The sequence below is a fragment of the Prosopis cineraria genome, unplaced genomic scaffold, assembly GCF_029017545.1.
Source record: "Prosopis cineraria cultivar Desert tree isolate PC_DT_omini unplaced genomic scaffold, ASM2901754v1 PC3, whole genome shotgun sequence".
Taxonomy (NCBI): domain Eukaryota; kingdom Viridiplantae; phylum Streptophyta; class Magnoliopsida; order Fabales; family Fabaceae; genus Prosopis; species Prosopis cineraria.
In genome coordinates this window covers 32,484,894-32,495,904 of record NW_026555334.1, presented here as the reverse complement: position 1 = coordinate 32,495,904, position 11,011 = coordinate 32,484,894, and the positions used below count along the sequence as shown (strand labels likewise).

Below are 11,011 nucleotides of genomic sequence, written 5' to 3'. Positions count from 1 at the left end.
GCATTCAAAAAATAGATAGAGGCTTGGGTTTTCGTGACTTTATGAATTTCAATAATGTGTTGCTTGCCTAAACTGCTTGGCAATTTCTTCATAATCCAAATGAGCAGTGGGTCTAAGTCCTCAAGGATGTTTATTTTCCATCTTGCTCCTTCTTACAAGCGAAAAATCATCCTAAAGCCTCGTGGGCTTAGAGTAGTATACTAATCGAGCGAGATCTCCTCCTCAAATATGCTTGCTTTATACTGAGCTTAGGAAAGGATATAAGGGTTTAGTGAAATCCTTAGATTATAGGTTTTCCCAATTATGAAGTCATTAATTGTAATGACACTATGAGTGATGAAAATCTGAAAGTTGATGCCCTTGTCTCTAATGGTGTTTGGAACTCAAATCTTAACCAAAATCTTGCAACTCAAGATATTTGGGATTTAATTAAAAAAATTTGCATTCCCTCACAGTCTCCTATATTCAAATTGTTGTTTGGACAGGAGTAAAGAATGGAAAAATACTCTTTTAAGCTCGACTATAGACTTGAATACACGAGCTAGCCCCCTGTTGCAATTAACGTTCCAAGTTCCTCAAACAGGTTCCTTACTGCAACATGGAAATAGGTTTGGAAACTTAAAATTTATCCTAAAGCTAAACACTTCCAATAGGGGGCCTTAAATAGGGCCTGGATATGAAGGATACACTTTGTTTTGGAAAATGTGTTGTTGATCCTACTTGTCTAATATGTGGAACTCAACCGAAGACCATTAAACATGTATTACTGTTGTGTGAATGGTTAAGGAAAGTTTGGTTTAGGTCTCCTTTAACCTTGGTCATGAATCCTTTAACAATCTCTTCATTTGTAAGCTGGTGTATTTCCTTTCTTCTTGATGATAGCCCTTTGGGGGATTATGACAAAGCATATATTACTTATCTTTGGTGGAACATCTAGAAAACTAGATTTGCCTCTGTTTTTAATACTACAACTTTAAATCCTATCGAGGTCATCACTATAACAATCATTGCAATTGAAGAATATTGGTGGATTAATTGCAGAGATCAAGTGAGCCCTCCTACTCAGAACTTATTTAATACTGTTTGGAATCCCATTGATGCTGGAACTTTGATGGAGCTTTTTTGGCTTCTACAAAAAGGGCAGCTATAGGCGTTATTGTTAGGGACGGTATTGGAAGTTTAGTGAAATACTACTATGAGCATGTGAATGAGATTCAAGCCTTCTTTCTAAATTATTTGCATGTGGAAAAGCTATTTCTATAACTTCTTATTTCTGCAGCTCCAAAGTTGAGATTGAATTATATTGTTTGGACCTTTATGTTATTGTCTCTCAAAGACCCCCCTTACTGAAGACTTACTGGCCTCTCTCTTGAATTTATGGATTATATTTCTTTCTTGTTTATCAAGTGAGAAGGAAAGTCTGCTGCTAATTGACTAACAACCTTTTCTCTATAAGGGACTGGGTCCTAATGGTCGGATTATAAACCCCTGAACCCCCCCCCCCCCCCAAAAAAAAAACTGCCATTTTGCTTAACGACTCGAGTGATTCTCAAAGGGAATTTCAGCATCCTGTGATTGCTAGAGACCGAGAAGGCATTGGTTAATGCCTTGTTTTTGCCGTTGTTTTAGATCTCTGCCACGTTGGCCTATGACTTCTGCTTTTACGTTCTCTTCTTATACTCAGTTCGTAAACTCGGTTCCGTGTTTCTATGAAAGTTCGTTTTCTGATGGTCGGGGGGGAACTGGGTTCAGTAAAATCAGCGCTTCACCCAATCGGTTGGTTAAGAAAAAAAAAGAAAAGGAAAGGAAAAAAAAGAAAAGGAAAGGAAAAGCCATGGCGAGTCCCTCACTCTGTTGATCTCCGTTCATGCTCATTCTGTATCCCACAAAAGGACTAAACCAATAATTAAAAAAAAAAAAAAAGTCTGGATAAGCGACTGGCTTTGACGACATCAATCAAACTGGTTCAAGAATAAAGATTCACACGGGAAGAGATTTTGGTAACGAAGCGACAAGCGAACTGGAAATTATACCAGAGCAAACTGAAATCCCTTCCTTCAAGTTATTAGTAATATTTTGCATTCTATTCGCCGCCTCCGCCCTCCAGTCTCTTTCTTGCCAGAAATAAGGACTTTGTCGGAACAATGACCGAGGACAACATCGTTAGGGCTTCTTCCCCGAAGGAAGCCTCTCAATCAAAGCAGAGGTAACCCCATCGATTCTAGACAGAGTATTCTTTATTAAAATGGGCCGTTTTTGTTTCCAATAACAGTAGTTGGATGTCATTTATTCTTAGGGGTCTTGTATTCTTCCGACGTGCCTTTCTCCAAGGCTGATGTCATGATTTAATTGCTGTATTCTTTCCTATTGTTAAAGAAAATATATGAATCTTCTCCCGCTTGAGATTTAGGGTGGTATCGGATCTGTTTCAGATTTATTCATTGCATTTTGGGGGCGTTTGAGGGTTTTTCCCCCCTTGGAATGTCTTTAATTTCTCACCGGTGTGCAGGAAGAAGAGAAAGTGGGATCAGCCTGCAGAAACGTTGGTAACAGCAGGTATAGCGGTCCCTGGAGTGCTCTCTCTGGGCAATGGCGTACCTCTTACTGGGATGGCATTTCCCGGTGTAACTCCTTTGACAAATCCGCTGCCAGCCAACTGTGCAACCGTGCCTCAGGTATTACAGGCACCTTCAGTTCAGCTACATGCAGCTGCAGCGGTCCAAAAAATAAATCAAGTGAGAACATATTCTTATAATTTTTTTTTTTTTAATGTTTGCAAATGTCCTCCATTTACCCAACTTCATGTATCATCCTTTTATTCTGTGGGGAAGGGCATGTCACGTTTACCCCAAGTTTCCTGGATTCGGCCTTGGATAACGGTAGTTTGAATTTGTATTCCACGATTGGATATAAGTGAGTTTTGTAGCTTCGCCTCATCATGGTTAAAGCCTAAATTCCAAGAAATAATATATAACATTTTAAAATGTTGTTGCAATAATTGTGAACACAGTGCAGCTTGATTAAACTAAAGCATTTGAATTCACGCAAATATATGCAGTTCAGAGCATATCTTTGACAGTGAGTGCACGAGCCCACTGTCACTCATATTCCTCTAATTATGATGTTCCGAGTGCTTGTTTGGGAGTGATGCAATAACCTTCCAATGTACCAAGTGTGGTGGCTCAAGCATTGCTTTGTATGCACTTTATAGCAGATGTTTGATAGCAAGTACATATGTGGTTATGGATATGACGAGCCATATTACTCATACATTCGTGAACCTTATTCTGATTGCTTGCTAATGAACATGGCACAGCAAACTTCCAATGCACCTAATGTGATAGTTCGAGGACTGGCTTGCTTTCTTTGCACACCCCCTTTTCAATGGGATATTGAAACGGATCATACGGCAATCTGCCGTCCTTGCTTGCATTTCCTTTTTATTGGATTTGTAAGAATAGATTATATGGAAACCACCTTGAATTAGAAAATATATAGAATCCTACTATTATGGACAATCCTGTGAATTGCTATCTTTTGATAAAATGAGGCGTTTTGTTATAAAGGTTACCATTTCCCTTTAGGCTGTTTTTGCACTTTTCAAGTTATTAGCCCTTTTATTTTTGAGGTCTTTGGGATTGAATTTATATAGACTATATTGTAATTTATAACTTGAATGATTAAAAGTGCAACATGGCTGTCTCATAGATTTAAAGTCAGGGATAGGAATGGACCTTTTTGGATACTGCACATAGTTAGTGGTGCTATGCTTTGTGTTTTCTGAGAAAATTCCATGGAAGTTTAATTTATGCTGAAATTACATTAAAATTTAGTTTATGCTGTCTTTTAAACGCACATTTTGTTGCCTTATCTTTAGTTGTGGTTGTGGGGTCTGCCTTGTAATGGATGATTTGATTTCATAAACTCTTGACAGTACTTCTGTAATTTTTTTTTTGAAATACCTTTTATATTGTCCCTTGGAATGTGATATTTAAAGGTTTATGGATGGGATGGGTGCAGTGGCTGAATTTTTTTCTGCAAGTATGTTGTCGTCAATAGGATTTCTGAGAGAGTTTGTTAATTTTTGATTTATATTGTTTGAGAGTGTTATTTACAAATTAGTCTTTTGTGCCATTTGTTATTTTTTTCATTTTATTTTCAATTTAATTATTGCATGAGTTTAGTAGTATCTGTGCTGTGTGTCTAATTCACAAATAATTATTAATGTAACATTGTAGATATTTTGTGGCGTGTCACTTAATTTACTACATATTTGTTTCTTTTGTTTATGTTTTGCATTTGGTATCTCAATATATTTTTAACTTAAATACTTTATCTGGATTGTGGGATAAATTTATGTAGCAAAAGATACAAGATGAACTAGTAATAGCTCGAGAAATTGTCATTAATGATGCTGAGTCTTCTATTCGTTACAAGCTGACAAAACGCCAGACACAAGAGGAGGTGACTAAGATACAATCAATTTCACATCCTTTTAACTGGGAACCTCATTTTGCTTTTATTTCTAATGATCAGTTTTCTTCATCATGCAGATTCAGAAGTGCACTGGTGCTGTTGTTATAACAAGGTTTGTGGATCATTTCAGGCAATCATGAAGTTCTTAGCATTTTCTATATCCATGCATGTAATGTGTCTTCTGAATTTCTTTTACAGGGGCAAGTATCGGCTACCTAATGCACCACCTGATGGAGAGAAGCCGTTGTATCTTCACATTTCTTCTGGAGCCCATGTAAATGCTACATCTTGTTTCTATATTGACAGGGTTTACAATAATTTATTATATTTATCTTATATGTTATCTAAAAGTTTGAGATCAACATATATTATTTTATTTCATAGCACATTCAAAGTTCATACTGAATAATTTACTTGCTTTGGGTTGTCAAAAGAAGAATGAGGTCTAAGCAATGTACTGGATTAATTTCATCTGAAAGATATTAAAGTTGAATAGTAGTGGTGCACAGGAATTAAATTCATAATTCAATATGCTTTTGGTGCCGTCAAATTAAATTTACAGTTAAAAGAGACAGCAGAACGAATTTTAGCTGTTGATCGTGCAGCTGCCATGATTGAAGAAATGCTGAGACAGGGTCAATGTTTACCACCAATTTCTCACACAGCAAATTCCCCCATGGCTAATGGAGCGAAGGTACACACATTTATCATTGCTAACTCTTTTTATGGCATGGCAATGTGAGGTTTTTACTAGTGACATTTTTTTTTTTTACTGAGTTGGGTTAATCAGGTGTTGAGCACTTGTGTGTTTTTGGGCTTTGATGCTGATCCATCATTGAACATTGTTGCTCGTATTCGTGGACCAAATGTGAGTGCTTCCCTAATTGTTGTCTAATCACTCGTAGCAGTGAAGTTTGCATGTGGCCATATGTACTTTTTATCCTTTTTTTAAAAAATTAATTGGTAAAAGCATCTCTTTTTTATGTTCTTTCAGCAGGGTTTGGTTTACTTTTGATGTTCCTTGGTCATAGCATCATTTGCTCTATTTGTTTTCATGCATGTAACAACTTTGTATGTTATTATGATTTAGTACCAATTTTGTTGTTCCATTCTTATTTGATGGAGTGAAAAATACTTGTGGATGAGGTGGATTGCATGTGATTTATCAAAGAGTCATCACTTTTTGAGTTGAAAGTTGTAAAATTGGCAAGCAAGAAGTGGTTAAAAAATGGTGGGAGGACGGGTGAGGCTAAGTGAAGATTGTTGTTGCAGTGTATGCTGAGAGATGGCATTGAAATGTTTTCAAGGCACTGATGATAGTCGTTTGGATCTTTAGACAGATAGCAAACAGTTGAACTGTTTATTTTATCTAGACCTTTATCATATTGGAAGAAATATGTATTTTATGTCAATGTTTTGGAATGAAAACTGATGCAAATAATTCGCTACATCTTTGTTGTTAGAATATATATAAGAGGCACTTGTGAAATAAACAAATAAGTAGAGAGTAAATATTACAGACAGAATAAAATAATAAATATGGTTCTTATTCTGACAAATAGCCTGATATAACAGCATTTTCATGCCTGCATACATCTTTATGCTTTTCATTGTTATTATAGTTCTGCAGTTAAACTATTCATGATGAATATAAGATAATCTAATGTTTCAAGCCGTCTCTGACATCTCCATTCAATTGGGAGAAATTTTTTGGGTGTTGGTGGTGGTTTGGTTTTGAACCTGCAGGACCAGTATATAAATCACATTATGAATGAAACAGGAGCAACCGTTGTACTCAGAGGACGTGGTTCAGGAAACACTGAAGGACCAAATGGAGAAGGTAGTTTCTTGATTGATGCAATCTTACCTCTTGAAAAAGATGTTTGCAGCATAGCATTGTTCTGGTATAAACTATTTGGTTTCCAATTTGATTGCCTGCTGGCAGATGGACAGCAACCCCTACATCTGTACTTGTCAAGTAATAATGCAAAGAGTCTGGATGATGCCAAGAGTCTGGCTGAAAATCTTTTGGATACAATAAGTGCAGAATGTGGTACTTCCAGGTATTTTAGTTCTTATTATGTTAGGATACATGTTGGTTAAGGCATATTTTAATTTTCCCTCTTAGTGTTGTCATTTTTTAAGAATTTTTTTGGTGTTTGATTATTTTACTGTGTTTCATGTCACCCCAACATGAAAAGAATTTTTTTTTTTTTATTATCCTTCGTAGATCAGCAGTGAATTATGGAATTTTGCTTAGGTACCATATGGAAAAAGGATCTAAAAGGTGTCTTTTTCTATTCTCATCCTAAAATTATGGGAGACATTGATATGTGATTTGATTTCAAGTTTGGTCAGAATGATGTCAAAGTGGCAAAGGTTTCCTGCTGTTTCTTAGCTAGATCTTGGTTTGTGTAGTATTCCAGTTTATTCCGTGGTAAGTTATTTCAAGATGGTCTTCAAGTTTGAGAGGGCAGTGCATAAGTGGTGAAGAAGTTTAACCTTCCCTGTGTATATGCAATTCTTTGTTTGCAAGTGAACCAATTTTTTTTTTTTTTGGGGTTCGTGTTATTGTCTTCTATTGGTACCATGATGATATGAATTTTACCTTCAGCTGATATTGTGTCCGTATCAGTAAATAACTTAATTGTTTAACTGTCCTAGGGTTTCATCATGTAAGGTTTTTAGTGCTGTTCCACCTCCACAGCAGGTATATAGTTCAGTTCCACCTGCCCAGCAGGTTTATGGCGCTGCTGCATTGTCACAGCAGGTTCCTTCTATATTTTCATCTCCACAGCAAGTTTATAGTGCTGTCCCACCCCCACAGCAGTTGTTGGCTGGTGTTCAGAGTTCAGGGTCTGAGATAAAGGCGAGTGCAGGTCTAGCTGCTTGTTTGATGTCATCAACAACTCTGATACCAGCTCCTCCAGCTTCCTTAGGTGGAGTGCCTGCCGTGACCACTACCACTGCTTTAGGAACTGCACTCCAACCTGCTGGGTTTTTGAGCTCTGGGCAGCCTCAAAGTAATGTAGTTGGTTACACTCCGCCTATGGTATCTGGTGGCACAAGTTATGTTGGATATGGTGGAATATATCCGCAGGCAACCCCTCTGCAACAAGTTGCCCTTGCCCTAAGACACACACCTCCTGTTGCTTCAACAGTTGCTCCTTCAACATCAGCATCTGGTAGAGAATCAAAGTCAATTACAGGCTCTGCTCCTGAAAAGGAGAAACGGCCACCTCAGCGACGGAAGTTTCAAGAATTACCTGTTGATTCAAAGGGCCCTTCAAAGCTGAATCAGGTCACTGCATTTTCAACGCCAATTCCTCATTTTAAAAATACTTCATGGCATATAGAATCTAGGGAAATGTCATTTTGTCTTATTACTTCTTAGTTTCTGATATGCTTTCAAACCGAAAACTTAGTTTGGTTTATGGGGGAAATCAGTGTATTGTTTGCAAGAAATGGTTAAATTGGATTTGGAGAATTTTTTCTAAGTGAACAGAAAAAATGTGGAGAAATTGAGTATGTACCAAGTCATACACAGTGAGTGCGCCCTCCCATCACTCATTGAATATCTGTCAATTTCCTCAGGACTTCCAAATGAGGAGCACTATAGTAAAGATAAATACTATAATGAGGTGATGGAAAAGAGTCTCAACTCTCAAGTTCTGCTTCAACTGAACACAAGTTTCTATTGCCAACAGGACACGTTATGAGGGAATTTTCCACGTTTTCTTCAAGAACAGTCTATAGAGTTGACACTAACAGCCGCAATAATTCTGAACAGACTGGCTTTTCCTTAAATGATTCAGATAATGTCTACAGGAATTATGGTTCTTCTCTAGGCGTCTTATTACTGAAATCTCCACTGGGCTATTCATGGATTATTTTGAGTTAATTGAAGTGATTCTATTTTTCTGATTTTTTAAAATAAAAGGATCAAAACTGTAAGATGATATCCTCCAACAGGTTAGAAAATATTGAATTTCAAATACTTTTGAATTTTGAAGTTAATGGGTTCTTGATAGGCTGGTTTGATCATAAATCATCTATTTCCAGAATAACAGCAATGATCTTTACTTATTTTCCATCGTCATTGTGATATGTTTACTCCCTCCCTTTTGACTGCGGCATGTGGAAGGGTTCTTTATTGTCCTAACTGCTTAAATAATGTGTTTTTGTCCATCCACTTGAGCTTGAATGGATGAAGTTGTTATTTAATGAAGATAGAAAAATTATAATTAATTATTTCTCTTAATTTTCCTTTCTTTAATGAAAGGGGAAAAGATAAACGTATAAGATATATTATTTTCTCTCTGAATGCCCTTTTTTTCTGTAGCTTTGTTTTGATTTATACATATTACCCTGTGCTGACTTTCATTGCTTAATATTCACAGGTATTTTCTCTGACCTTCTATGAAGCTAATAGGCTGACACTGGACCTGTCTGTTGGGCCTATGGTTTGTATGTTTGACAGGGTTTCCGTATTGGAGGCATTTGGAGGTTGCTTATGGATTTGCTGCTTTTGACCTTTTGTGATTGCCAATCCAGGATGTTATGCTTTTTCATCCTTTAGCAAATACCTTTGGCTCTGGCTTTTTGTTTGTGTATGTGTCACTGGTCCACTGTGTAAGTAAGGATGCTGCAATTTGGACTGTCAATTTCCTGAGGCGTCTATAAGCACCCAATTGATGAAATTTCTTGCAGGAGATCATATGAGATGGGAGAAAAATATAAAAGCTGAGGATGAGATATCCTCATAAGTTATAATAGGAACAGAAAGAAAATTAATTATGCTTCAGCGAAGAGCATAACAAGTTAAAGCTCTTCCATTTCCTTGGCTATTGATTGAATATATACTTTTAACGCATCTAATTTTTAAGATCTATGATGTTGACAGCCATACCCTAGAGGATGGGATTTAGCTCAACCATTTCATTTTAAATACATATGCACAAAATCTTTTCATCCCTCAACCAGTTCTCATCGTGCTTTTTGGTAGGAAAAATGATTTTGAGAGGAGAATGTTGATCGGACATTTTCATTGGGGAAGTCTCGTGGTGCTGTTGGTTATAGAAGTCCATTGCTGGCATTATGCCAGAGTCCCCTTGAGGCCTTGCCAACTTATGAAATTGATTGCATTGCTAGATTATGACTACCTGAAGTTTTAGTTCAATACCTATTTGCACATGGCAAGGCTCTTCGTACATCAAACATGGAATTGAGGTGGATTATATTGAGTAATCAATGTAATTAGCAGACTCCACTGGATTTATTAATGTAAAGGCGGATATTGCTTGGGTCGCCCCTCTCTAATTGTTATTATGGTCGTTTATATGATGCTAGATCATGTTAGAATAGCATAGCTACTAATGGGTCTCTCCTGCCTACCTGTTTATTCAAAATCTAAACCTTGTTTCCTGTCTTCAGTGGAGTCTTGATTGATTCAACTTGTTTGGTATTCTGGAGAAAATTGCATCTTATTATTTCTTATTCAGAAATCGCGTTTGGCTTTCCTGTTCCTCTTCTAATTCATTGCAGGGATTGGAACCTTTGAAGGCTAGTGAAGAGGTTGAAGATCTGGCTTTGAGGAATGTATCAACAATGCCACCTCCAAAGAAGTTGTTCAAGCCATTGTCCAATGGAATGCCACCACCCCCACCAAGAGCCATGCCTCCACCGCCTCCACCTAAATTTTCTGCTTCACCTGATGTTGAAGAGCCCAGCAAGAGCAAGATTTCAAATAAAACAAAATCTGATGCTGTTCCTGGTGAGATTTATTTGCTTTTTATATTTTCAGATTGAAACTTTGTTTGTTTGAAGACCTTTAGTGTTTCCTTGATGTGTCATTTTTCTGCTTTGGAGTTTGTGGAGGATATGTGGTCTGTTTTCGTGTGTGTTCTTTTAGTTAATGATGCATTCTTCTATTAGTCGGATTTGGAGCACTCTTTTATGTAGAACATCTATATGGATCAGATACTTTGATCAAGCTGATGGAATATGGAGAGGATGATGATGACCCAGATGATTCTAGCGAGGAATCACTTGGTCGCAGCACCCCTGCAAGTGGGACACAAAAACCTTTTTGGGCTTCATGAGCCATAATGTTGGCAGCGAAATGTAAATAAATAGCTATTTGTATTGACATGAGGGCCATTGCACGTGAATGTATCGATGATGGCCGATTATGGATTGACTTTCCCAGAGAGTGAATATGGAAGTCAGAAAGCATGATTTTCCATGAAGTAGGGGCTTATTGAGTATCATGTGAACTTTGAGGCCATGATTGCACTTTCTGCTGCGATCTGATTTGGAGAACAGAGTGCCTTGTATCCTTTTTAATCGTGAATGGAAAATGCATGTACATTGGTAGCCTCGTTTTTAGGTGTAGCTTTTTACTGTGTCATTTTAAGGGCTTGAACGCTGGTTTCTTGCGTCATCCCTCCTCATAATCGACATACTGTCATGACATGTAGTGAGTCAGAGATAGATTCCACATTTTAAATTCATGATTTGAGTCTTGAACCTTGCA

The 11,011-nt window shown here is 37.3% G+C and overlaps 1 protein-coding gene across 4 annotated transcripts; it reads left to right on the top strand.

Moving 5' to 3' along the window:
- The first annotated feature begins 1,568 nt into the window (after window positions 1–1,568).
- LOC129306807 (protein RIK) lies at window positions 1,569–10,855 on the top strand. Of its 4 annotated transcripts, none has more exons than XM_054947543.1 (12): window positions 1,639–2,206; window positions 2,510–2,735; window positions 4,363–4,464; window positions 4,554–4,588; window positions 4,675–4,750; window positions 5,039–5,170; window positions 5,267–5,344; window positions 6,223–6,316; window positions 6,422–6,539; window positions 7,141–7,777; window positions 10,039–10,249; window positions 10,456–10,855. In XM_054947543.1, exons 1-12 carry the CDS (start codon window positions 2,145–2,147, stop codon window positions 10,575–10,577), a joined length of 1,893 nt encoding a protein of 630 aa, XP_054803518.1. In that variant the 5' UTR covers window positions 1,639–2,144; the 3' UTR covers window positions 10,578–10,855. The 4 variants fall into 4 exon arrangements, with proteins under 4 accessions (XP_054803520.1, XP_054803519.1, XP_054803518.1 ...); XM_054947542.1 differs by having other exon boundaries at window positions 1,642–2,206; window positions 10,021–10,249; XM_054947545.1 differs by lacking the exons at window positions 10,039–10,249; window positions 10,456–10,855 and adding an exon at window positions 8,071–8,370 and having other exon boundaries at window positions 1,569–2,206.
- The last annotated feature ends 156 nt before the right edge of the window (window positions 10,856–11,011 follow it).